Genomic DNA, 27,688 nt, shown 5'->3' with positions numbered 1-27,688 from the left:
CTATAGCCTCGGAAAAAATATGCCGCTATTTGTCATAGCCCTCTATTTAAAACCCATGCATATTACTATATTAACAACTTATGTATATCACCCATTCTATTTTTGTGTCAACTTATGTTTATAACAATGCTTTTGTGCTAACTTTAATTTTGCAACAACTTATAAGTATTTTTTGATAATTATAATCTTATATGTGTTGTAACTTATATTTTATACGTGTGGAAACCCATGTGCATAATAAATTCTGTTTTTATGTCAACTTTTGTTTTATGTATGTGACAATTTTTTTTTCAACAATTCTTTTGAGTTCGATACTTACTCTCTCTTTTTTTACTAATTTGTATGACGTTTTCTGTTTGTGACAACTCGTATATAACAGATTTTGTTCTTGACAATTTATGTTTATAACATATTATGCTTTTATGGTTTTGATAATTTGAAAAAAAATTATGATAATTTTTATCTTATATGTGTGGAAACTTATATTTATATGTGTGGCAACTCATGTATGAAACCTTCTATTTTTGTGGCAATTTATGTGTATAGTATATAGCAATTTGCTCCCAGTGTAAAATATCTTCAATATATGCAACTGCAAGTGGAATTTGGTTTTGACCGTCTCATCACATAGAACACAACAGAACACTCAGTATTCAAAACTGAGCTCATACGAAGGAGATAAAATATTTTTTAAAAAACTATTTTATACAAAGCTAGACATAGAGTTGGCTCCACTGCGGCACACGGAAAGAAAGCTGAAGGAAAATGGACGGTGCACTGCGCCCCGTGTTTTTTTAGTTTCCTGATTAAATTCAATGCATCGATACGATTATTTTCAACTTAGTAGAAGGAACACATATTTTTCATTGATAATACGCGTCAACATCTTTGACAGAAGCGCGCATAGCGTGCCATCTGACAGCATAAGTTATCCGTCCAAAATGGCACTGTACTCCACATAAAGAGCTAAGGAGGCATCACATGAATGTTTTTTATCATAAAAAAATCCACCTTTCTTACCCCAAAACGACCGAGTATGTCAGGTCAGCTACTGCCCTGCTACTACATTCTCTATTTGTATATACCACAGCATCGTGTAAACCCAAAATACACCACAGTTTCAGCGTCCCTTTCTATCTAAACATTTACGTATTCATGGGAAAAAAAAATAATACTGATGTATCAAATGTTCCAATAAACCAAGCCCCTCTGTTCTCAGTACCTTGGCCCTTGGGCACTTCTCAAAAATTTCTTCGCCATGCATCCCAGTTGCTCCATGCTGGCAGAAATCAATAGACCATCCGCCAACATTTGCCATTTGATAAAAAAAAAGGATTCACCACTGGCTCCATGGTGAAATTTATCTTCTCAACACCACTACACCCCAAGCTGACGAAGAGAATCTGGGCTCACAAGAAATATCCGCCTTCTACTACTCTTGTACCGGAAGACCACTACTCCTTTGTAAGCAGTTCTTGGGATGCCATCCTAGAATTTTTTTCCAAGAAAAAAAGATCAAGATACACTTTACCACTTTTCAAATCCAAATAGGCAATTGCTAACAGAGCAAAGAACTACCTCTACAACATATGGAAAACTGATGCTTCACATAACTGTGAAATCTATATCTACATTTGGGTTAAGAATTCACCTTCCATTCTTCGAATATTCCAAATTGACGAGCTATCCGCTCAAAGTCTTCCTGATCATCGTATTGGATCCTTACATCTGCAGCCATGCTGTGGGCTTTCAACACAGCATCTGATCCATGGAGAGGCGTGGCACTAGCCACCTCTTTTCCAAATTTGGTTGAAAACTTATCCTTAAAAGTATTGCATAAAAAAATGATTAGGCATTTTCTTATGTGCATGGCAGCCGTTGAAATCCAAAATTAGTTCTTACCTCCCCAAGGTAACTCAGATCCTCTGAATTCCAGTCAATCTGTGGCCACAAATACAGAACATGTAAATTTCAGCTACAAGTAGCTTGTAACAGGAATGCAAATGAATAATATGGAAAGTTTTGCATACATGAACATCATTTAACTTAATGGGTTCCAAATATTGCTCGAAGAATTGTCCCAAGCTTGATCCCTGCAAAGAAACCATAATGCCGAAATGTAAATGTGGGGCAGCCATCCAACAACAAACTGTTATCCAATGGATTCTATCGTACAAAGAAATGTGGTGCGTTCCACTGCAGGTTCACTTTTGACTGTTAGCTGTTAGTCTGTATCACATGAAGCAATTTGGTGCTTGCTTTCCAATTCCTATTTTAATTAAAAATACTGAGGAACAATAGCCAACGTACATGTTTGCCAAAATTGTATGTTCTACAGATTTCCGGACGTATGAATTGCCTGTTTCCATGTATCTCCTTTAGCCTCACCCAATCATCCCAATAAGTAAAATCTTGTCAAGGAAGAATTAGATGATAAAAGGTGGGGAAATAGGATAGTAATAAAAAAAAATCTAGGCAGCAGTAAGGATATGCTTTTGGCCACTTTGGTGACAGTTCAAGCCAAGTGGACTTTGTTAACATCCATCCAAGCCCAGGAAAGAAATCCGAGCGGTAAAGTGCTTCTACAAAATTTAGCATAGCAAAGTGAGTAGTATTGCCTCTATATAGAGAAAGGAATTTTGGAAGTACAACTATCATAGTACTAACTTGGGTCGTTAACAAACTGCTTTTGCCCATTGTCGTTCCAAGAAGAAACGGCCATAATTGTCCTTGACAATCCACAATTATTAGAACAGGAAAGTGATTCGAGAAATTAAATATCAAATTCCTCAGATTTTCAAGTACAACAATGTAACATACTTGTCATTATCAAGTAATTTAGCTGCAGCCTCGAAGTAGTCAAAAAAATCCGGGGCAATCTCCATGTCATCTATTAACAAGTTATGAAAACATGTTGGAAAGCGAAAAATATGTACAAATAAATGACTAAAGGATCATCGTAGATGTCAGACCTTCTAGAATGATTACTCGAGCAAAGTTATGTTTAATGAATAGCTCATCTAAGGCCCACTTATAATGTTCTGAAAAAGTGCAAGTGTTAGGAACCACATAAAGCCCAAAACCATTAAGGACACCGTACACCAGTTAAGGAGCACTTACTAGCAATCTTGTAATATGCTGTCAATTCCCCTGGCCTTTCAGTTCGCACGGGTTCAAGATTTAAATGCTGCAACATATAGAAAGCATAAGGACCACGGAAAGCCTTAGGTAAATGAATCAATAACTGCTTTGCTTAGAAATCAATTGAATGAATCAAGGGGGGAACATACTACCATTCAAATTCACTATAAGATTTGAATTTGATATTCTGTCAATTATCAGTTGTTTCCAATAAGGTAATTTAATTTTGCTCTCATTTAGCTCAGTGAAAACATCAGAGGCTTTTGGTCTCTATTCTCTATTTCATTATGGAATCATTGCCATCATCCTATTTGAGAACCACACAAAAACCGAACCCTAATGCTAGTAAAACAATGCAAGGGTTTCCTACTTTACTACACCTAAGCTGAATAGCATATAACAGTATTGAACATCCAAGGGGGTAATGTATAGAGTGCATGAGTGGAATAGAAGGACTCTAGTGCTGAATGTGTAAAGGATTCTATTACTCCAATTACGAACAGCATCTCTCTGTGACAATGTCTAACCAGTTATGCTCCAAATAGTAAATGAATGCAGTGGTTTATGGTCTTTCTTACTAGGTACATAAGCATAAAAGCTCTAAAAACCAACAAAACATTTCTCTCTGCACCTGCATATATGTTATCTGTTTATAATCCAAAGCTTTCTTTTTCACAGCTCCATTTGTTCCATCCTGTGACAAGAATAAAAGCAATGAAAATATGGAACTCCCACAGTTAATGGATCCAAGAACAGAAACTGCTATTGCAAGTACCTGAGATATAAAAAGCGGAAACTTTGAAGCAACTGATGTCTGATACCTGGAACAAGTATTATCCATCACTCATTTAAAAAGGGGCTCTATGAACCAAGCTATTGAGCTAAACAGGATTAATAGTTTGCAATGAAGAATGCAACTTAAATATGTGTATATAAGTACCACAAATGACCATATACCTATTATATTCATAATGGCTGAAAAATTATCTACATAAATGTCATGTGTAATTTATATGTAACAGGGTTAATTTTGTTTATATTTTTAAAAACTTATATAAATTCTTGTGTGATCATATAACTACATCAGGTGGGTTCTGGTACCAAGTAAGAAAACTCGTTGGGAATCAAGAGTAGAATAGATCATTTCGCTTTTTGGAAACAAATGATTCAGACGTGAACCATACTTCAGGATAGATTCAACTGTTCTCTCCAAATAGTCCGGTCGATTGCAAGCCATTATGACAACAGCAGCAACAGGAACCACATTCTTGTTTAGTAACTTCTGCACGCTCCTTTCTGCATTCAAAAGAAATGTTAGGAAAGGATTAGAAATTAGTCCAATTACACAAGGGTAGAATATACATCAAAGGATGAATATCATCCAGTTATGTAAATATACAGCTTTGGGTCCAATATGCAGATGGCAAGTACCAAGGTTTTACCAGATATCTCGCTTCTGTATTTTGGCATTTGACCGACATCATTTAGCAACCATAATTTTACTATAGTTAATCCCATTTGCTGCAATGCTCTTTCTAAACATACTTTACTCAAATTTATCCACATAGCATACAATACAATGGTTAAAATATTCTCATCTATAGAAGACATGTAAAACAATATTTCAATCCTAGAAAAAAAATGCTAATTTCGAGATGAAACATCAGCCAAACTGTTTACGAATTGCGCACAATGCAGGAGGAATGGACCATGCGCACAACGCTCCAGTTTGGTAAGCTCCTAACTGGTGAATGGTGTGTTACTCTACACATCCTAAAAGGCTTGTATAAGAGAGGACAAAGAAATTCAACGAAAGTAGACAAGGCTGACCAGCAAAATCAATAATCGAATGCTAGAAGAAGGTAAATGATTCCATACTTTCAAGATCCTGTATGAGAATCTTCAGATGTGCACGTTCTTCATCTTGCCGTATCTTCATCTCTGTTGCATAACCAAAAAGGTTACAATCTTAAATACCAATTGGATCTCTGTCAAGATAACATATGGAAGCAGACAACAACTTAAACGAAAAAGGAAGAAATTTTCATAAGCCAGGGGAAGGCATAGGTGTCATGATCAAAGCAGATGCTGTCCGAGATATACAAGTTTATTCAGGACATAATTGGTGGACATGAGCATAGTAATAATTTATCATCAGCAGAAGGCATGTTTGTCACGGAGCGCAGCAGAGCAAACTAAGAGTTGCAGCAAGCTATTGTCTGTGACAATTCGTAGTGAATATCCAAGCTAGTGTCAGGAACTATAGATTACAACCAATTCTATCTTGCAAATACTGGATTTGAGTAAACCCACAGACATGCTTGATTTGAGTTTTAGCGTCCAAAAAAATCATATGGGGATGCAAGTTTGAAGTGTTTGTACCTTCCAATGCTACAATCTTCTCCTGCTGCATGCTGACTTGATCAATCAAGGACTTTAATTGACTGGTGCATTGATTTTCAGATTTTTCCTGTATGGGGCAAATTACAGGTGTAAACAATTTTGAGTTACTGAGTGCTTTGGTTTCTAGTCCCGCGGTCAGTCCACAGATGAAGAAGACCTCCAATGGAAATGCATAGATGAAGAAGGGATAGAAACAAAAGACAGACAAACAGTAGTACTTACTGCTTCTGCAAGACGGTCAGCATAGTGGGATTGTGTTGCGAAGAGGCGCACCTGAATGGAGGGATTGCGTCAGTATAGCTCACCCATAGTGATGTAAATTGAATGAATTCGTAGGAGAGAACAATGTGATTAGGATGCGGAGACCGAACAACAGAGACCACGATTGAACAGCAGACATAGAGACAGAAATAATGAGCAGGTATGCTCCCTTACCTGGATGTAGATGAAAGCTACAGTGGCAGCAAGGAGGAGGAGGCGGAGGTCGCAGGGGCTTCGAGCCATCGCTGCCTGATTGGAATGATTGAAATCTTTTACGACCGTTAAAATGTTTCACTGTATTTTTTGTGCACAAAAAATAACTAAATTGTTTTAAAGTTTAAACATTGCAAACCAGGCACAAATGATGTTTATGTCAAAAATTAGCAGAAGCAGCAACGGGCATACAAAATAATCAAAGTACAGGTCTATGCCCGTGCGTTGCTACGGGAGCTAAAAAATCAAACGTAATAAGATGCAAATCTATGAACAAATAATAATAATCACCAGGTATAACATTGTCACACAAGTTGCATGTAGCTCTGGAGTCTCCGACAGACTCCATTGGGAAGGGAAGCATGTGTTCCAATCTTTCTGGCAGGGAGAAGACACGGGGTGAGAAGACGTCCAAGCTCACCTGCTCCAGCTCTGAGGTGCTTCACTATCGTGGCTTAGGAGCGGCCCCAGGATTTGGGGTATGGGTATTCAAAATTTTCAATGGCTAAATTTTTTTTCTTTGACAGCCTAATATATAAATTCAGAGCACATAATTCACTATTAATTTATCACAAACAAAATAAAATCAAAGCAACAACAATTCACTGGGGCCAGAACTGTTTGCTATACGTATCACCAACGGGAGATCTTCCAAAGTCATTCATTGTTGTACAAAAAAATAACTAGAATACATGTAATTACACCTCTGAATTACAAGACAAATTGAAACCAGAAAGTAACGTAGGAGTAGTCAATATGTACGCACCAGGATATAGGGATTTGGCTACTATCAATGGATGAGCATGACACCACCCAATCTGTTGCGGTTCGACAGATTACACCTGCTTTTGTATCCTGTGAAACAGACGACTGCTCCCGGCGTTAGTATGTATAATCAAGTTGATCTTAGTGGCCTAATAGGATAGAGTACAGAAAGGCTCATACGAAGTGTCCATAATTTGGAACATTTTTAAACTGAAAAATGGTTAACAATAATATAGATATCAACACATTAATTTAGAGAACCATCACAACAATGTGGTGACAAAGGAACATGATTCTAAAACAGGGCAACCTCTGTAATTTTTAACACGTTGTTATCCATTGCACATGCATTGAGAGAAAGAAATATAATATCATCCAAGGTACACCATGGACTGTATAGATAAAAAATAGTAGTGAATTAGAGATCACAAGTAACCACTAAAATCCATCAGAGCGGATGAAGAAACAATTATTATATGTATGTCATGGATTAAGGTGAGCAGCAAGAAGAACAGACCAGGAACATACAACTAAGCACATACTGGCACAAAAGTGAATCAGTGAATGCAACTGCTACTCTATCCAGTTGCAAGAATGTTGTATAACTTCGACGTTAGGAGAAGAGGAGAATATCTGAATCCGGAAGTCAGAATCTGGGCACAATTGATTGAATACAAAGTTTATCTGTACTCCTAGAAAACCATACAACATTAGACTAAAATGCAGATCACACACAGTGACACGGGGTAGCAAGATCACTATGCACATGACAATCACACACAGGATAGGAAGGTCACTATGTTCATGTCAATCATAATCACACATCATCTTAAAAATACAGTTTAGCTATTAAACCTTTTCTAACCACACATCATTAGAATAATCACACATCAGAATCATAATGATCTGTATTTTCTGATGACATTCAGAACGACAAGTTGCCATCTAAATTTTCAGAACCACACCAGGAGTGGCATCCTTCAGAACAGATCTATTTTGTTCAAAGAACTGTAACATATATTATTAACTGGTAAGATTAGGTACACATATGCCATCTTAATGTGTATAGGTGCCAACTTGTGATCTTAAGAATGAATCATCGGATATGCAGGCGCGGCGTGCCTGGTGTTGCATATGTCGTCTTAATGTACTATAACTACTCACGTACCAGGTGTTGCAGTGGCAACCAGGAGACCCCGTGGATCCTGATGGCGTCGGCGTCGGCGTTGGAGGGAAAGCAGGCAGGCAAGGCTGCGACGGATCGGATCGGCGTGATCTCCGGGGGCAGCTGCGGCGTGCCGCGGCCGATCGGAGAGCAGGCCACGGCGTCGGAGGAGACAGCAGCGTCGAAGCGCGGGGGGTGGGAGGGGGGAGAGCGGGGCGACGACGGCTGCGAGCGCGGGGGGAGGAACCGGGGGCGACGGCAGCAGCGAGCGGGGGGAGAGAGGGGGGAGCGATGGCGGCGGCAGCGAGCAGGGGGAGCGAGAGGAGCGACGGCGGCGGCGGCAGCGAGCAGGCGGACACTCGCGAGCAGAGCAGTTCGCTCGGACTCGCCGTGACATGCCGTCCATCTAAGCGATCCGAAAGCAATCCAAGTATCCAACGAGGAGTGTCGAGGACCATGTTACTTGGGCCCGCCTGCAGGCAAAAGAAACGGCGTTTCGGCCCCTTGCCGCATGGCTGCGCAGCTCCTTCCCGCTGCTGCCGCCGTCCGAGTTGCGCTGCGCAGGTTCCCCACTGCTTGTCGGCCAGGTGCCTTAGTCCTCCGTGTCCTCAGTGCTGCTTGCTCTGCTTGAACGATGAGTAGGCGTATTTTTTTTAAGGATCGTCCTCTCTCGTTCTCCACTCTTTATGTTTTGTGTGGCTATTTTGATGTCTGATGCTTGGAGTCTTTGTAGTCTCTGTTCACCTGTGTGCTATTGTTTTTGTAGTCTCTGTTCACCTGTGTGCTATTTGTTAGTCAGATGAATAAACTAGCAATTTGATTCCATGATGTTATTTTTTAAAAAAATTTGACAGCATATCCCCATAATTGATGGATGGAGAGATGCATATAGAAACTTGAAGCTTGGAGCATTTAGACAACACAACAACTTGGATAATTGTCGGTGTTCTGACTCGGCGGTCCGGCACCAACTAGTACGATGCTGCGTGATACCTCACTCCGGATGGTTGATGCAAGAGGTAACACAGGGACACACAGATTTATCCTGGTTCCGGCCGCGAGGCCGTACGTCCAGCAAAGGGGTATGCGAATGCACTGTATTATCTTGCACCAGGGGTGCTTGTAGTAGGGGTACAAGCGAGGCGAGAGAGGGAGGGAAGTTCCCAAATCTCTGCTAAGTGATTGAGGCAAGTGCCAATATCGTGCTCCGGGAAGCGGACGTGTGCATGCATGGAGGAAGAGAATGAGAGAGTAGAAGATGATGAAGATAGAGTCCGCCCCCCCTTTTATACACACAAGGAGGGGCGGAGTACATGTACGGGAGGGGAAAAAGTCGCCGTTCCTCCCCGAATCGGGGGGCGCACAGTGAACAACTACTGTAGAAAGTACGCTATGGGACTCCGAAGATCATGGCGCCAGGCGTGCGGTTGTCCTGGGCGGCGTCCTAGCCTTGCGGAGATCACGCCGGCGTCCCTGCGGCTCCAGTGGGCGTCGTGGCATCTCCTGTAGAGGGTACCGTCCTCTGTGCGCGATGTGGCGGTGTCTCTAGGGTCCTGCAGGCGGGAGTCTTGCTTCGGTCAAGGCCCGGGCCGCGTTCGAGGGTTGCGCCCATGCTGTTCGAGGGTTCCCCGGTGGGGAAAGTACGAGGGAAGTACGGGGAGTTGGAGGCACAGTGGTAATAACAGTGCCGAGCACGTCGGGATTGGACGTTGCAGGTTCCCACTGTGTCGTCATAGTGTCAGGGATGGCGGAGCAGTGACCGGAGTTGGCGGATGGGATCCCGGTCACAGCAGCTGTGCGGAGTGGTGGTCTGACGCCGTCTGACCCGGGTGTTGCTGTGGAGTTGTTGGCATTTAATGCCTCCGTACAGCGGGCGGGTGAGTAGACGGGTCACCAGTTCCTTCTGCCGAGGGGTAGCCTCGAGCGAGGCGGAGTTGGTCCTCTCTCCCGAGGGTAGGTTCGCTACCCTCGAGCGAGGCGGAGTTGGTCCTCTCTCCCGAGAGTAGACTCTCTACCCTCGAGCGAGGTGGAGTTGGTTTGCTACCCAGAGGGTAGGTTCGCTACCCTCGAGTGAGGCGGAGGTGCGGGGTGTTGTCGAAGGCCTCGGCAGGGAGACCTCGAGCGAGGCGGAGATTGCTCCGCGGGTTCGAGGGGGGTGCGAATGGGTTGAACTGTAGAGCCAGGCCGTGGGCCGAGGGCGAAGTGGGCCTCTTTGAGTTCTTTTCTTTTGTTCCGGTCGGGAGGAGACTGTAGGCCTTCGTGGGCCCGGTCGCTTATCACGTGTTTTTCGTTTTAAGGGCGATCTAGTCCCCTGGTTAGAGTGCCCCTAATCATGGTACCCGACAGTAGCCCCCGAGCCTTTGTTGGGATGAGTATCAGCCCTGCAGAGGCTTGATCCCGTGAAGGCGCGATTCGGGTGCTAATCGTGGGGTTTTTGATCCTCGAATGTGTGAAGTTTCCTCCGTGGGGGCGCGTCAGCGTACCCGCGGGAGTAGCCCCCGAGGCCTTGGAGGAGTGCTTGCACTCGTCCAAGGGCTATGAACGTCGCACTGCATGGTTAATTGATTGGGGTGACTGCCCAGCTTCCTTTTCAGCCGCCCTCGGCGTTTTTCGTGCTAGTGCAATGGTCCGCGATTCTACTGATCAATTCGGCAGGAGCTCGTAAGCGCGGGAGGTTCTTCAAACATGTGGGATTACACGATCGATGGTAGCCGATTCATTCGAGGGTGCGGCCTGAGCCGCGGTGCGCGAGGAGCCCCCGAGCCCCGGCCCGCGTGAAGGCGTTCAGGGGGCCCTCGACTTTTCGTTACGACCCTCGTCGCCCTTCCGCAGAGAGGAGGGGTGAAGCATGCCATGCTACCCATGCCCGGGCCACGAGCCATGGTGCTTCAGTTAGCCGTTATTGGGTGGTTCAAGTGGACGTCCGTGGCCCGTTCGATAAGGGTCGGCTTGCGGTTTGGGGACACGTCTCATAAAGCAGTCGCAAAGGTTCGCTAGGTGGGGCCCGGACCTGTTCGATAGGGTCCGAGGGCTCAATGCTCTCCCTCGATGGGATCCCCCTGCTAGGCACCCTCGACTTGCCTTGAATACTGCGTAGGATGCCTTGGACTCTGCGTCCGAGGGTAGCTCGTGCGGCACATCCGTGCAGTCCGTGACTCTGGTGATCTGGGCGCCTGTCGAACCCTCGGTGGGCCAAGCTTCGAACCCCTGATCAGTAAGGCCTCGGAATAAGGTTCCTTCGAGGGTAAAGAGCTCCCGAAGGGAACATTCCGTCACGGTTTGCAAACGGTGCGGAGTCGCCGGTCGTGCGTGCGGGTCTTCTGGTCGTGGGCAACGTGGCCCAGTACGTGCGGTGCAGTGCGGGCGTGCCTTTTCAGGCGGTCTCCTCGGGCAGGTGGAGAGGCGCGGGCGGTGGCCGGCTGACGAGACGGCGCTACAGTGCCGCCGCCCACGTCAGTTACTGTGCTGCGATTAGTGCCGTGCGCACGCGTGGGGTTCTCCGCGGGCGTGGGGCCTAGTTGTTGGCGGCTGCGATATCCCCTTGCATTTAATGCGGTAGATTCGGGGCCGCAACGTCGAATCCGCTCGGCGTGGTGAATAAAAGCGAGAAAGGGGGGAATCGATTGGGCTCATCCGGCCATTTTCTCTTGCCTCCCCTGCCTTCTCCGCCTCCCCTGCATCCAGAGCCCAGAACCAAGAGCGAGAGGAGGAAGAAGAGGAGAAGCGAGCGCACCTTGGCCTTCGTTCGAGCTTGTTCCCTGCATTCCCCGTCAATTCAGAGCGATGGCGCAGTACGAGGAGACGTTGCCGTGGGGGAAATCCTACGCCACCGAGGCGGTCCTGCGAGGATTGGTCGACGAGGGGCTCCTGCCGCCGAACACCGATCCGTCACGACGGTGTGGATCCCTCCACGGGCGGAGGAGAGCGAGCCAAATCCCCAAGCGGCTACATCGTGAGCCTCGTGTGGCTCCACGAGCGGGGGTTCAGCGTCCCCGCCGGCAGGTTCGTCCGCGCGCTCTGTGACTACTTCGGGGTGGAGTTGCACAACTTCGCCCCCCAACTCCATCTCGCAGGAGGCGGTCTTCGTCGCCCTCTGCGAGGGTCACCTGGGGGTGGAGGCTCACTAGGATATGTGGATCCACTTGTTCCGTGGCGAGCTCTTCATCGACAATGTCCAGGGCCCGCCGAAGAGATACGCCCGTGCCGGTGGTCTTATGCTCCACGTGCGCGGGCAGAGGGCGAACCTGTACATCCCCTGCAAAATGACCACAAACAACATTGGGTGGAGCCGAGGGTGGTTCTACCTGCGCAACGACGACCAGCGGCTCCCGGCGTTCGCCAACAAGGTGCTCCGGGAAAGTCGGAAAAGTGGGGTTGGGGGGTGTCGCCCCCAAAGCAGCAGGCCAGGCTCGAGGTGTTCACCAAAGCGCTGCAGTACCTGGCGAAGAAGGAGCTGACGGCGGCCGCCGTCATTGCGAACTTCCATCGGCAGAGGGTGATTCCTCTCATGGAGCAGAGGCTGCCGATCTTCGAGCTTACCCCCGAGGCCGCGGCTGAGGGCTCGAGGATGTCGAGCGTGCTGCTCCCCCTCGACGCCGCCACCCAGAGGGCGAAGAGCGCGGTGGCACGGTTCTCCTCCGACCGAGGATCTCTAGAGGATCAAGATGCGCCCCGAGAAGGGGTACATCAGTCTGGTGAGTCTGGCTTTCGATTGTTATCAATTTTGTACTGTTTCTTCCCCTACTTCTTGCTCCTGACTCGGTTGCGCCCGCAGGGACTAAGCTGTAAAGGCTACGTCTCGAAGCCCCCGCTTGCCGAGGCTCGCGAAGCAAACCGCCTGCACGCAGAGGTGGTGAAGAAGAGGAAGGACGCGGTGAAAGAGACCGTCGCCAGAAAGGGGGAGAGAAAGGAGAAACACGACAAGGCGTGCGCCAGAGCGTGGCTCGAGGGCCTCCCGCCACCGCTGATGCCCGAGTCCACCGAGGAGGAGGATTCCTCGACTGGCGGGGTCGATTTCTTGGAGTCGGATGACTTCGAGGCGGTGACGGGCGTGAGTCCCCCGCTGGATCAGTGAGGGGCCGGCGGCGAGGCATCGACAATGGCGCTGGGCGAGACGGGGCTCGTGCCAGCAACACTTGTGGTTGCGCCGGCGGCAAGGGCAGAGCAGAGGTCGTCCACGCCGACGGCGGGGCAGAGGTCGCCCGCATCGGCGGCGGGCAGGGATTCACCCGCGCCCGCAGCATCGACGGGTGGCGGGGCGTCCTCGGCGAGCGCGGAAACACCCGTGCGGACAGCCCCAAGGCTCCAGGTCGACCCGAGGGCGACGTCCTCGGGTCAGTTGTCAGGAGGTGTCTGTGTACTGCGGGCGCGGAGGAGCGGCACATGCAAGCATAGCCTGAGCTCCCTGTCAGAGTAAGTCATCTTGATTTCATTTTTCGCATTTATTTGCTCGACCCCCCGATTCTATTGACTTAGCGTTGTTTGCCCCCCTTTGTCCGGCCACAGGGCCACCACCAAGAGTGCGACCCACCTCGCCCCGGCCAAGGCCCTCAAGACCGGGGCACGCGCGACACCGCATTCGGCGCCGCAGCCCCCTATCGGAGGGGACCAGGCCATAGAGGCGGGGGCCACGAAGCTCCGAGAGGCGGTGGCTCAGGGGGCCTAGGAGGCCCAACTGGCCCGAGTGCAGGAGGGTGGGGGCGACGCCGGTCAGAGCGGTGTTGCAGCGGCCACTCGGGTCGACGCCGAGGAGGAGGCCGGCCGGGGCGGCGCGGGGAGCGCCGCCCGGCCAGATGTCGAAGCCGGCGAGGGCGGAGTGGATGGTGCCGTCCAGCTGGAAGCAAGAGGAGGAACTGGCGGGGATGCTCAGGAGCATCCCGCCAGCCAAGAAGAAGAAGAAACCCCCTCCCCCGAGCCCCCGAGGGCTGGGGTCGAGGGGGCCACGGTAGTGGCGTCGGTGCCAATGGCGCCGGTGGTGGAAGAGACCCGCTTCCCGGAGCCTGCGAGGGCCGGGGACGAGGGTGCCACTGCGGCGGCGACAGCGCAAATGGCGCCGGAGAACGTGGCGCCGGTGGTGGAGCTTCCGTAGAGCAGCGAAGAGTACGGGGATTCGAGGGACATCGATCCGGCCGCCGCGACTAGCGCCGCCGACCGGATCTTCGAGTTCATTTCGGCCTCCGAGGATATCCTCAATGCGGGGATGTTCGATGGGCCCAGCCATGGGGCTGACTGGGCGGTTGTACAGTCCGGGGTCCCCTCGAATTTTGTCCGCGTCGAGCGGGGAGAAGATGACGCCTGGCTAGAGCGCATTATCCCCTTGAATTTTACCCACGCCGAGAGGGAGGAGAGCAACGCCTGGCGAGATCATATGGCCATCGGGGCCCAGATCGAGGAGAACCTCTCCGGGCTCTGAATCTTTTTTCGCAATCGAACCTCGATGTCAACAGCGTAAGTGTCCTGTTCGTCCATTTTCGGTATTATGGGTATAATTTCCACTCATGTTTTCTCGTCTGCAGCAGCTGTTGTCCTTGTCGCGGGACAAGAGCGATAGGCTGGCACGACTGTACTCCAGGGTGCATTGCCTTGATTCATACAGTGCCACCTTGGTTGCGCTGCTGAACAAGGCCAACGCCCGGGCCGAGCAGGCGACACCCTTGGAGGAGCGGATCCGTGGGCTGGAGCGTGAGCTGGCCCGAGCCAATAGCGAGCGCGATGCGCAGCGAGCTGCAGCTGACCAAAAGGCCCAGGAGGTCGAGGCGCATGAGGCCGAGCTGCGCCGAGCTAGAGCGGCGCTTGAGCAGAAGGATCAGGTGCTCAAGGCGAAGGTGGCCGAGCTCCTGGCCAAGGAGGCTGAGCTCCAACGCGAGAGGGCAGCCGTCACCACGCTCACTACGACCCTTGAGGAGAAGGATGCTGCCCTCGCGAAACAGGAGGCGGTGGCTCGGAGCGCAGAGGCTGCGGTCAAGGAGAAGGAGGCTTCCTTGTCCACACTCCAGGAGCAGGCGAACGCCGCGCTGGCTCGGCTGGAGGAGGCGCAAGGAGACATCAAAGGTGAGTATATGAGATTTTTGCTTAGGTTGATTCTCAATTTGCCTGAGACTTATCTTTATTCCCTTGTTCAGAGCTGAGGAAGGCGGTGGCGGACGAGACCGCAGCGAAGGAAGCTGTCCACACCGCGCTTACGGCGGCACAAACTGAGTACGCAGAGCTTGAGCAAACCGTCGTGGCCGTGTGCCAGGAGCTCGAGGGGGAGGGTGCCTTGCCTGGTAGCTCGGTGGCCAGCCGCCTGCGGTCGCTGGGCGGTCGGGTGGCCGAGCATATCAAAAGTACTTTCCGCCTCGGCGTTCAACGGGCCCTTGCCGTGGCCTCAACACACTACGACATGGACCTTAAGTTGCTGTCGTCGGGGTACATCGTCGGGCAAGGGGTCGTTGGGGATGCCGCAACGGCTGCCATGGATGATGCCGACGCCGCCATCGATGACTTCGCAGCCGTTCTGGCCAAGAAGCTTGAGGATGACAATCCCCCCATAGCCGAAATCAACGCTGTTGAAGATCCGCAGGGGGGAGAGGATAACCTGTAGGAGGTCTGGGCCTCGGAGCCCTTGCAAATGAATTAGTATTTTGTCGTAACTATTTTTGAGCGAGAAGACTAGTTATTGTATATTGACAGTGTGGCCGATTGAGGCCTTGTGCGTTTGAGCCCTCGTTTTCTTTACTTTTCTTCCGTGTTCTCGTATACGTCTTAGATAGGCCTCGGCGAGAAAGGTTTGCGTTCACAAGTGACTTAGGCGTAGGGAGGTGAGTGGGGATACTGTATCCCGGAGGCGTAGGCGGTCCCGCAACTCGGCCGATCCTGTTCCATTGTCATTTGTGCCTTGTGTCGGTCCTTTCTAAGTATGCGAGAAACTTGAATACGAAAGTTTTTTCGAAAAAAACGTTGGCGATTTCGAGGACGTTCGGGGGTTCCCCCCGTAGTAGCCCCCGAGGGAGGCTTGGCTTTACCGAGGGTAAAGCTGAGCTTACCTCAGTGTTCGTGCGCATCCGAGCCCACAAGGGTTTGGAAGGTTCCCAAAAAATAAAAAAGTAAAGCATACTCTTTATTGCTTTGGGAAACTTTAGATATAAGTACAAACTATGTACAAATGGCTTGAAAATTCATGGGTAGAAGCGACGTTGTTGCTGAATGTTCCAAGCATTGGTGAAGACTTCGCCGTTCTCGTTCGCCTGCTTGTACGTGCCGGGCTTGAGCACCTCAGCGATGATGTAAGGGCCTTCCCATGGCGGTGAGAGCTTGTTGTGTCCCCTGTTGTCCTGTCGAAGCCTCAGCACCAGGTCCCCTTTGTTGAGGTCTCGATGCCGGATCCTCTGTGCTTGGTATCTTCGTAGGGACTACTGATAACGTGCTGAGTGTAGGAGCGCCACGTCTCGAGCCTCGTCCACTTGGTCTAGCGAGTCTTCGCGGGCTTGCTGGTTCTGCTATTCTTGGTAGGTCTTGTGCCTCGGTGACCCGTACTCCAAGTCTGTGGGGAGCATGGCCTCGGCGCCATAGACGAGGAAGAACGGGGTAAAGCCCGTGGCTCTGCTTGGGGTCGTCCTCAGGCTCCAGATAACCGAGGGTAGCTCTGTGAGCCACCTCCGGCCAAACTTGTTCAGCTTGTTGAAGATCCTTGGCTTCAGGCTTGTAGGATCATGCCATTGGCACACTCCACTTGGTCATTGGTTTGTGGGTGCACCACAGCCGACCAATCCACGCGTATGTGATAGTTGTCGCAGAACGCCAAGAATTTCTTGCCCGTGAACTAGGTGCCGTTGTCGGTGATGATCAAATTCGGGACCCCGAACCTGAAGATAATATCGGTGAAGAACAGAATAGCCTGCTCAGACTTTATCTTGCCGATGGGTCGAGCCTCGATCCATTTGGAGAACTTGTCGATTGCTACCAACAAGTGGGTGAAGCCCCCGGGCGCCTTCTGCAGCGGGCCGATGAGGTCCAGTCCCCACACGGCGAACGACCACGTGATGGGGATGGTCTATAGAGAATGTGCCAGGAGGTGCATCTTCCGGGCGTAGAACTGGCAACCCTCGCAGGTCTGCACCACGTCGGTGGCGTCGGCGACCACGGTTGGCCAGTAAAAGCCCTGCCGAAACGCGTTGCCCACGAGGGTGCACAACGCAGCGTGGTGACCGCAGATGCCGGCGTGGATGTCTCGGATCAGCTCCTTGCCCTCGGGGATGGGGATGCACCATTGCAGAACGCCTGAGGGACTGCGCTTGTACAGTTCATCGTCGATCAAGATGAAGGACTTGGCTCGCCTGGCAATGTGCCGCGCCTGAGTGCGGTCCGAGGGTAAGACCCCTTGGATCATCCAGTCGAGGTACTGGGTACGCCAATCTCGCGGAGGCGGGGCCTCGTCGATCTCCATTGCTTTAGCCTCGTCCACTGAGGAGGTCTCGATGTCAGTGTCCATGGCCTCGGACTCCTCTGTCGAGGGGTCTTTGGCTGATGGCTCCGTGGTCGCAGCACCCGAGGGTTTGGGTGTTGCTCCGATGGCTTCCGCAGGATTCTTGGAGTCGATGGATGGCTTGGTGAGGTCACGGGCGAAAATGTTCGGGGGAACGGTGGTCCGCCCAGACGCGATCTTGGCCAGTTCGTCCGCTTCTTCATTGTACTTGCGCGCGATGTGGTTAAGCTCGAGCTCGTCGAACTTGTCTTCGAGGCGACGTACTGCATTGCAGTACGCCTCCATCTTCTCGTCGTGGCAGCTAGCCTCCTTCATCACCTGGTCGATGATGAGTTGGGAATCTCCCCAGACATCGAGACGTTTGATGCCGAGTTCGATGGCAATGCGGAGGCCGCTGAGGAGGGCCTCGTATTCCGCCATGTTGTTAGACGCCGGGAAGTGCAAGCGCACCACGTACTGCATGTGCTTTCTGAGGGGTGAGACGAATAGCAGGCCCACGCCCGCTCCAGTCTTCATCACTGACCTGTCGAAGTACATGAGCCAGCATTCGGCTTGAATCTAAGGCGGGGGCAGCTGAGTGTCGGTCCATTCGGCAATGAAGTCTGCCAAGATCTGGGATTTGATTGCCTTGCGAGGGGCGTAGGTGAGAGTCTCTCCCATCAGCTCCGCTGACCACTTGGCAATCCTACCCATGACCTCTCGGTTGTGGACTATCTCCCCGAGGGGGAAAGACGAGACCACGGTGACGGGATGAGCCTCGAAGTAGTGGCGCAGCTTGCATCGTGCCAAGATTACTGCGTAGAGCAGCTTCTGGATCTGTGGATATCGTGTCTTGGTTTCGGACAGCACTTCACTGATGAAGTACACCGGCCTTTGGACTAGCAGAGCATGTTCCTCCTCCTGTCATTCTACAACGATGGCCGCGCTGACGACCTGAGTCGTGGCTGCCACGTAGAGATAGAGGGGCTCGCTGTCCATCAGTGGTGTTAGGATTGGAGCGCTAGTGAGCGATGCCTTGAGCTTGTCGAGGGCTTCCTGGGCCTCGGGGGTCCATGAAAAGCATTCGGATTTTCTTAGGAGCCGATACAGAGGCAAACCTTTCTCACCGAGGCGTGAGATGAATCGGCTGAGGGCCGCTAGGCAGCCCATGACCTTCTGCACCCTTTTAGGTCTCGGATTGGTCCCATCCGAGTGATGGCCAAGAGCATGCCTCGAGGAACTCCGAACACGCACTTCTCGGGGTTGAGTTTCACCTCCTTAGCCCTAAGGCAATCGAACGCGATCCTGAGATCGGCTTCCAGGTCGTCCGCCTTCCTGGATTTCACAACGATGTCGTAGACATATGCCTCTATGGTGCGCCCGATATGGTCTCTAAACACGTGGAGCATACATCATTGGTATGTAGCTCCGGCGTTTCTAAGGCCAAAGAGCATTGTGACGTAGCAGTACATGCCAAAAGGGGTAATAAAAGAAGTCGCGAGCGGGTCGGACTCTTTCATTTTGATTTGATGATAACCTAAGTATGCATCAAGAAAGGACAAAATTTCACATCCCGCAGTTGAATCAACGATTTGATCAATTCATGGCAAAGGAAAGGGAACTTTAGGACATGCCTTATTTAAACTAGTATAGTCTACACGCATCCTCTATTTCCCACTCTTTTACTTAAGTAGTACAGGATTAGCTAGCCACTCGGGATCGCCCGTTGCTTGAGCTCGTCAAAGCGCCGCAGGTGTTGCTTGACCGGCTTGGAGTTTGGTAGGATATCAAGGGAGTGCACGGCGACCTCCCTCGGGATGCCAGGCATGTCCGAGGGGCTCCACGCGAAGATGTTAGCGTTGGCGCGGAGAAAGTCGACGAGCACCACTTCCTACTTGCTGTCGAGGGTAGCGTTGATCTTCAGCGCCTTGCCGTTGGGGGTCTTTGGGTCGAGGGGGACGTCCTTGGTACCCTCGGCAGGCTCGAAGTTGCCCGCATGCCGCTGCTTGGAGTCCATGGCCTCCTCGGCCATCTCCTGTAGCTACGCGGCGAGGGCCTCGTCGAGCGCTAGTGCCTCGGCGTGCTCGACGCACTCAACGTCGCCCTCGTAGGCATGCTCGAACGAGGAGCCAATGGTGATGACACCTTTAGGGCCTGGTATCTTCATCTTGAGGTAGGTGTAGTTGGGGATCGCCATGAACTTGGCGTAGCAGGGACGCCCAAGGATGGCGTGGTAGGCTCCCCAAAACCCCACCACCTCGAAGGCGAGCACTTCTTTGCGGAAGTTGGCCGCCGTGCCGAAGCAGACGGGCAGGTCGATCTGGCCGAGGGGTTGGACTCGCTTCCCCGGCGCAATGCTATGGAACGATGACTTGCTGGGGCGGAGCTTGTCCAGTCCGATGCCCATGAGCTCCAAGGTGTGGGCGTACATGATGTTGAGGCTGCTGCCTCCGTCCATGAGCACCTTGGAGAAGCGGGTGTTACCGATGATGGGATCCACAACGAGTGGATACTGTCCCGGGTTCGGGACGTAGTCGGGGTGGTCCTCGCGGCCGAAGGAGATGGTGTCCTCCGACAAATCGAGGTAGGATGGCGTGGCCTTGGTGACGGAGAAGACTTCTCGGCGCTCACGCTTGCGCTGCCGAGAGGTCATGTTCGCCGTCGGCCCTCCGAAAATGAAGAAGGCGTTCTCCACCGAGGGGAACTCGCCGTCACCACCCTTGTCACCTACATCCTTCTTCTTGTCCTCGTCGCGATTCACGATGCGGTTGTAGTACTTGCGGAGCATTTCACACTGCTCGAGGGTGTGGTTGACCGAGCCCTTGTAGTAAGGGCACGGCTTCTTGAGCATGTCGTCGAACAAGCCGCCACCACCTCGAGGGGGGCCTTGAGGGCCCTTGTGGTCTGGGGAAGTGACGAAGGCCACGTCGGAGTCCTCCGTCTGCCCCTATCCGTGCTGGTACAGTGGGACCGACTTCTTTCTTTTCTTCCCCCGCTTTTGTTTCTTGGTGGGGGCCTTGGTCTTGCTGTTGCTGCCCTCTGCGGGCGCATCCTCCTTGCGCTTGTTTGCCTTGTTGTCGAAGATGGCACCAACTACCTCCTCGCCGGCTGCGTAGTTGGTGGCGGCATCGAACAACTCGTTGATGTTGGCGGGACGGCTTCGCGCAAGCTCGTGCACTAGGTTCCTGCACGTCGTGCCTTCGAGGAAGGCGTTGATGACTTCGACGTCGGTGACGCTAGGGAGCTCGGTGCACTGCTTGGAGAAGCATCGCACGTAGTCGCGCAGGGATTCGTTGGGCTTCTGTCGACACCCTCGGAGATCCTAGGAGTTCCCGAGGTGCACGTAGGTGCCCTGGAAGTTGCCCACGAAGATCTTGACTAGGTCGGCCCAGTCGTGGATCTGGTCCGCGGGCAGATGCTCGAGCGATGTTCGTGTGGAGTCGGCGAGGTGGAGAGGAAGGTTGCGGATGATCACGGTGTCGTCCGTTGCGCTGCCCAGCTGGCATGCTAGGCGGTAGTCGTTGAGCCAGACTGTGGGGTCGGTCTCTCCTGAGTACTTGACGAGGGTGGTGGGTTGGCGAAAGCGTGGGGGAAAGGGAGTGGTGTGAATCTCCCGACTGAACACATGGGTGCCTGGAGGCTCCAGTGACACACCCCTGTCGTGCTCGGGGTCGAAGCGGCCACCCTGTCGAGGGGTGTACTTCCTCCCGTTGATGATGTTGCGGGCGTCGCCATCGTCGGCGCGCCCACGCGCATCGTAAAGGCGCTCCCTCACAGGAGGCTTCTTGATGCGATCGTGCACCGAGGGTGCCCTTGCGTAGTCCACCGCGGCCGCCTTGCCCTTTCCTCCCGGCGGAGTGTGCACTGAGGCCCCGTGGCCCTGGCGTGCTGCCCCACTGGCCTTCGAAACCGCCGAGCGCATGCGAGACGTAGAGCTCTCAGCCTGCTATACTACAGCCTGCTCGATGAGCACCTTCGCCACATTGCGCAGGTTGCGTCCCTCGGTCGTAGAGGGCTCCGGCATGTCTTGGAGCACATAAGCCGCCGCGACGAGCTTCTGGCTGGCCCTTTTCAGTTCCAGCGATTTGTCGACATTGTCGTCGGCCAGGATCCGCTCCCGAGCGACGCGCCCCGCCGCCTGAGCGCACGCACCGCACGCGGTGCGCTCCTGCTCAAGCGTGGTACGTAGCAGTCGTGTCTGTCGATGCTCCTCTTCGAGCCTTTTTTCGAGCTCCGTGAGTTGCGCCAGCTGCGCCCGCCGCGCCGCCGAGCTTGACGAAGCGGCGGGGTTCGGAGGGGGCGCCACCACTTGGTTCGCTGGTGGGGGCTCCTCGTTGTTCCCGTCGTCGCTCGGTGCTTCGTCAACCACCCCATCCACCAGCTCGACCATGATGCATTCTGGGGCAGGATCGTAATCCCCCTCGCTGGAGTCTTCGGAGCAGGTGAGGCAGTAGTCCGCCACGAGTTGAAACGACCGGAAGGCGTTGAGGTCACGGACCCCGGAGTAGTCCCGCTCCGTGGCCGTGAAGTTATCCATGAAGAAGTTGATGTCATCGGCGATCGATCCCGCCGTGTAGGGGTAGGAGTCGTCGGGTGATGACGCGATGAGGTTGCGGATTGAGAAGAGGTGGTGACCCGGCAAGTCCTCGTACGCGCTCATGCTGGTGCTGGCCGACGAAACGTAGGTAGCTGTCGCATTACGCATCCCAAAGGGAAAGGGCGACAGCGCAGTCGCACCCTCCTTGGGAGGCTCTAGGGCCGCATTCGGTGGTGGTGCCGGCATAGATAGCGCTGGAGCACGTGGTGACGAAGTGGCGATGCCGTTAGCTGCGACGCTGGGCTACGATACGTCAGCCTCAACCCATGCGGGGGAACTGAGTCGTGCCGCCTTGCGCCGCTCCATGCGCGCTTGCCGCGTGCGTTGGCCCGAGCGCCTGTTGCGCTGGGTCGGCGGAGTCGGGGTGTCGGGGTTGGCCTCGGGCAGTTGAAGCTCCATGTCGAAACTGTTGCCGGTCGCGACGAAGTCGAGGCTCCCGAACCGAAGCACAGTGCCCACCGGGAGTGGGCGTGGCTCGTCTGCCATCCAGGAAACAAGAAAGAACGAAGACAAGATGTCACGCAGCACAGCCCCTACCTGGCGCACCTACTGTCGGTGTCCTGACCTGACGGTCCGGCACCAACTAGTACGATGCTGCGTGATCCCTCACTCCGGATGGTTGATGCAAGAGGTAACACAGGGACGCACGGGTTTATCCTGGTTCCGCCCGCAAGGCCGTACGTCCAGCAAAGGGGTGTGCGAATGCACTGTACTATCTTGCACCGGGGGTGCCTGTAGTAGGGGGTACAAGCGAGGCGAGAGAGGGAGGGAAGTTCCCAAGTCTCTGCTAAGTGATTGAGTCAAGTGCCAATATCGTGCTCCGGGGAACGGGCGTGTGCGTGCGTGGAGGAAGAGAATGAGAGAGTAGAAGATGATGAAGATAGAGTCCGCCCCCCCTTTTATAGACACAAGGAGGGGCGGAGTACATGTACGGGAGGGGAAAAAGTCGCTGTTCCTCCCCGAATCGGGGGCGCACAGTGAACAACTACTGTAGAAAGTATGCTGTGGGACTCCGAAGATCATGGCGCCGGGCGTGCGGTTGTCCTGGGCGGCGTCCTAGCCTTGCGGAGATCACGCCGGCGTCCCTGCGGCTCCAGCGGGCGTCGTGGCATTTTCTGTAGAGGGTACCGTCCTATGTGCGCGATGTGGCGGTGTCTCGAGGGTCCTGCAGGCGGGAGTCTTGCTCCGGTCAAGGCCCGGGCCGCGTTCGAGGGTTGCGCCCATGCTGTTCGAGGGTTCCTCGGTGGGGAAAGTATGAGGGAAGTACGGGGAGTTGGCGGCACAGTGGTAATAACAGTGCCGAGCACGTCGGGACTGGCGTCGCAGGTTCCCATAGTGTCATCACAGTGTCAGGGATGGCAGAGCAGTGACCGGAGTTGGCGGATGGGATCCCGGTCACAGCCGCTGTGCGGAGTGGTGGTCTGACGCCGTCTGACCCGGGTGTTGCGGTGGAGTTGTTGGCATTTAATGCCTCCTTATAGCGGGCGGAGCAGACGGGTCACCAGTTCCTTCTGCCGAGGAGTAGCCTCGAGCGAGGCAGAGTTGGTCCTCTCTCCCGAGGGTAGGTTCGCTACCCTCGAGCGAGGAGGAGTTGGTCCTCTCTCCCGAGGGTAGGTTCGCTACCCTCGAGCGAGGCGGAGTTGGTTTGCTACCCCGAGGGTAGGTTCGCTACCCTCGAGCGAGGCGGAGGTGCAGGGTGTTGTCGAGGGCCTCGGCAGGGAGACCTTGAGCGAGGCCGAGATTGCTCCGCGGGTTCAAGGGGGGGGGGGTGCGAATGGGCTGTACTGTAGAGCCAGGCCGTGCGCCGAGGGCGAAGTGGGCCTCTTTGAGTCCTTTTCTTTTCTTCCGGTCGGGAGGAGACTGTAGGCCTTCGTGGGCCCGGTCGCTTGTCATGTGTTTTGCGTTTTAAGGGCGATCTAGTCCCCTGGTTAGGGTGCCCCTAATCATGGTACCCAACAATAATGATGTGAGATAAGTTTTTTAATCATACATGTCATGCAAACAAGTCCGCGGAGGACATAGAATTACTACTTTAAGGGTAGGCCATATGCACTTGTACAATTTTGGCCTCAATATACTATGGTTGGCCCTGTCCAAAATACTAAACAGAGACCACAAAAGACTAAAGTTAGTCCTGTCGAAAAGACTTCTAACCATTACTGTCCAAAAACCATCTAACCATGCTGTCCAAAAGCCATGTAACCATCTTGCAAATACTAGAACAGATCTTGATCATAGAGAATATCATCATCACAACTTGGTGCTGTCACAAGCTGGGTAAAATCGCTAATGATATTGCATTGTTGAAGCTCCACATCTATTCCTTTGTAGCTGCCATCATCCTTCACTTGTACCTGCGGCGGTAAAGCATCCTTTTTCTTTTGTTTCTGCCAATGAAAAGTCAATTAATTAGTTAAGCATTTTTTACAACAACATACAAAATGAGCAGCTTTCATATGATATACTTTTACTCCCTTTTTGGTTGGTATTGTAGATTTAGGATTCTTGCGCTTCCCCTTGCGTAGCTTATCAATCCAAGTTTTAGTTCTCCTTGACTTGTTCGACTGAACCTCCTTCTTCTTTAGTTGTACAGCACATAGCAAATTATCTGTTTGCTGCACATTTGGGTCAACATTTTTTTTATCCTCAAAGGGCTCATTTGCACCAAGTAATTTGTGTTTCTCCTCTAACTATGTACAAAGGCAATCAAGTGCATTTTCTAGTAGTACACAACATTCTGCAGAGTGAGCTACTTTATGTGCCAAATTGTGAAACCTATAAGACATAAACTTGTATCGTAGTTGAGCTTCCTATTTTGGATTTGCTACCACATTCCTTCCTTGCCTATCTTGTATATTTCCATTACGTGCCTCTCTAGTCCATCTCTTTAAGATATAATGTTGTGGCAATTTCTTTATATTCATTAGATCAAGAACTTTTAGACCATGTGCACATAATATTCCTGCCCTTTCAAACATTCTACAACTACATGAAGCTTTTTGGTTTAGAGGATCACCGATCACAGTGTACTCCACCTCAGAACTTACCTCACCAAGCAAATTCACAACAGCAACAGCATATTTGTGTTCTCCATCCAAAACTCTAGCGCACACAGCCATGAATCTTTCATATTCACTTTGGGAAGCTTCAAAAATAACTGGAGTGTACAATTGGCTTGCTTGAACCAACATAGGTGTGCACATTAGTCTTCTTGGTAGATTCTTCCTTGCCTCAAATTCAGACTCTAGTTCCTTATCTCTTTTCTCTTGCACTGACCTCTCAAAATGCTTCAGAAATCGAATGATATCAAAATCTGATTTCAAATGGTTCTTCAATACATTGTTAAGCTCTCACTTAGCTGTGTACTTCTCGCTCCTAAACTGAAGACATCTATAATACCTATAAAGTTAGTCCCCACTAAGAGTCATCAATTCTATTTCTCTCAACATGCAAGCTATCCACATCATCATCCACTAGGACCTTCTATTTATGCCTTCTACCGATTTTCTGTGCACAACAGCAAGTCACTATTGTTAGCCATCAATTCTAGCGCAAATAATTCCACCACAACAAACACACCTGAAAGGAGCTGAAGAAAACCAAAGGCCGTCACTGCAATACGAAGAAACCCAAAGATCGTCCCAACAATCGAGTTTAAATAACTCCACTCCACCTCCGGCATGCCCAGCCTACTCGGCATGGCTGTAGCTAAGGGCACCGTCGACTTCATCTTCGGTAACACTGCCGCCGTGCCGCAGGGCTGCAACCTCCATGCCCGCCGTCCGCTCCCCAACCAGAGCAACATCTAAGAAAAAAGAGATGAAAGGTCTTTGGTGGTGTTTACGCTCAGCTTCAAGGTGTTTGATTTTCAATCTCTTTTTTATAGTTTTCTGATGGGCAGAATAAGAGGTGGGCAAAGAATAATATAATAATAAAAATACAAGGATAAGGAATAAAGGGAGAAAAAGAAAAAAGAAGAAGAAAAGAAAGGAGAAAAGGAAAAGATAGAGAAAATAAACAAAAAAAAATGAGAGAGAAAAAGAAAAAATATAAAGAAATAAAAAAATTATCTCATACTTTACGAGTACTATTTTGTTGTTATTATTTTATTTAGCTAAAATAATCTTTTTTCTACGTTTCAAGTCTCGCAGCAACGCGTGGGGAATCACCTAGTTTCTCATATAACATTCAACCCATCTCTCTCTCACCTTTTAAATGCTATCTAACCAAGTTTGCTTATGAACTTTGGTTCACATAATTTGAAATGTTTCTTCAAATGATGCCTCATCTTCGTGGCCAAACATATAAGCACTAACATCATAGAGAATATGAGATTCCTCTTCACCTTCGTCCTCTTTCTCTTGACCTTCATCTTTCTCTTGACCTTCCTCTTCCTCCATATCCTTCACTGGAGACAAATGCTTAACAACTGCATTATGTGAAAGGTGCATAGTCCATGATGTGATTTTGTGAAGACTATCTTTATGGCTTTTCCCATTGCTGCATCTTGGTCCGTGTAAATAGTTGTAAGTTTCTTTCCATTGTGTGCAGCTAGAAAAGTCTCAAACAGCCATGTAAATGATGCTTCTGTTTCATCGAAAAGAAGTGCTGCAGCAAAAATAGTGGTTTCTCTAAACTGATTGAGCCCAAGAAAAACACCAAACGGCCTATATTCTTTATTTGTCACAAAAGTTGTGTCAAATGTGACATCACCAAAGTCTGCATAGTCGAGGACCATCCTAGCGTCAGTCCAAAATATGTTGGTAATATGCTCCTCACAATCCAGCTGCAAGGCATATTGGAAAGATGGGTTCTCAGCAACTTTATCATGAAAATACTTCAGCATACTTCCTGCCTCTCCAAAAGCAAGTTCTCTCTGACGTCTACTTTGCAAATAATTTTTTCGGTCATGACAAGTGTAGCTAAGGTTAAGTGGTCCACCCACTTGACGAGCGGCCAACTCATAGGCAGCTTTTGGCCTAATATCAGAATCATCGGCTGTTTCTATTTCGAAAGCTTTGAGTTTTAAAATTTTCTGTTGTGATTTCATCATGTGGAATGTATCTGGTAAGTGGAGTAGATGGTTGTGTTCAAGCACAACATTAGTGACTTCATAATTTCTTGCACTTCGATCCAATGAGATAACCATCCGTGCTTTACAATCCGTTCTTGTTTCAGCTCTAAAACACTTTGCTGTTCTGTTTGTTTTTTGTTCGATGATCTTCATTGGAACAAACATACCTACATGAAGTCACCTTACCATCGATTTTGCTTACATTTGTGCATCTTTTCCTCACATCAAAGCCAGTAAGACCGCCATATGCCACCCAAAATAGTCAACCCTCATCTGAATTTGTGAACCTCAAACCAATTTCAGGTATCTTCTTATCTACTTCTGCCCTTGCCTTCCACAACAATAAATTACCTGGTCTTCTCCACTACATGTGTCAAAGCCTATAGGAGAACCACACTGATAATGATTGGTATTACACGAAATTGGCTAAGATGCATTGAGTAACAAATTAGTACGTAGATTATTCACCTTCTGAGCAGTGGCAGGGGCAGTGTGGCCTCCTCATTTGCCTGCAAGCAGGGGCGTCGGCCGGGCAGAGCTCGAGCCCCGGCCTCGCGCGCGCTGCAGCCCGGTGGCCTCCCAACTCGCGGCGGCCTGGGCGGCGCGGCGTTCTGTCAGGCGAGGTGG

General features: G+C 50.8%; 1 protein-coding gene across 6 annotated transcripts; it reads right to left on the bottom strand.

Annotated features, from left to right (window-relative positions):
• Positions 1–961: 961 nt before the first annotated feature.
• On the bottom strand, positions 962–8,330 carry LOC120655772 (alpha-1,3-mannosyl-glycoprotein 2-beta-N-acetylglucosaminyltransferase-like). Of its 6 annotated transcripts, XR_005667726.1 has the most exons (20): positions 7,952–8,330; positions 6,785–6,888; positions 5,980–6,054; positions 5,767–5,817; positions 5,524–5,611; positions 5,020–5,082; positions 4,326–4,437; positions 3,917–3,962; positions 3,773–3,835; positions 3,121–3,187; positions 2,973–3,041; positions 2,821–2,890; positions 2,668–2,729; positions 2,492–2,582; positions 2,311–2,404; positions 2,031–2,093; positions 1,903–1,941; positions 1,652–1,822; positions 1,206–1,488; positions 962–1,125 (listed from the first exon to the last, which is right to left on the bottom strand). XR_005667726.1 is itself a non-coding variant. In XM_039933735.1 (19 exons), exons 3-19 carry the CDS (start codon positions 6,046–6,048, stop codon positions 1,378–1,380), a joined length of 1,329 nt encoding a protein of 442 aa, XP_039789669.1. In that variant the 5' UTR covers positions 6,049–6,054; positions 6,785–6,888; positions 7,952–8,330; the 3' UTR covers positions 968–1,377. The 6 variants fall into 6 exon arrangements, 5 of the variants coding, with proteins under 5 accessions (XP_039789669.1, XP_039789672.1, XP_039789673.1 ...); XM_039933735.1 differs by having other exon boundaries at positions 968–1,488; XM_039933738.1 differs by having other exon boundaries at positions 968–1,488; positions 5,980–6,050; positions 7,952–8,172.
• Between the last annotated feature and the right edge of the window lie 19,358 nt (positions 8,331–27,688).

Source organism: Panicum virgatum, chromosome 1N, assembly GCF_016808335.1.
Source record: "Panicum virgatum strain AP13 chromosome 1N, P.virgatum_v5, whole genome shotgun sequence".
NCBI classification, from domain to species: domain Eukaryota; kingdom Viridiplantae; phylum Streptophyta; class Magnoliopsida; order Poales; family Poaceae; genus Panicum; species Panicum virgatum.
Note: the sequence above shows the minus strand (reverse complement) of the source record. Positions and strands in the feature narration are given on the sequence as shown.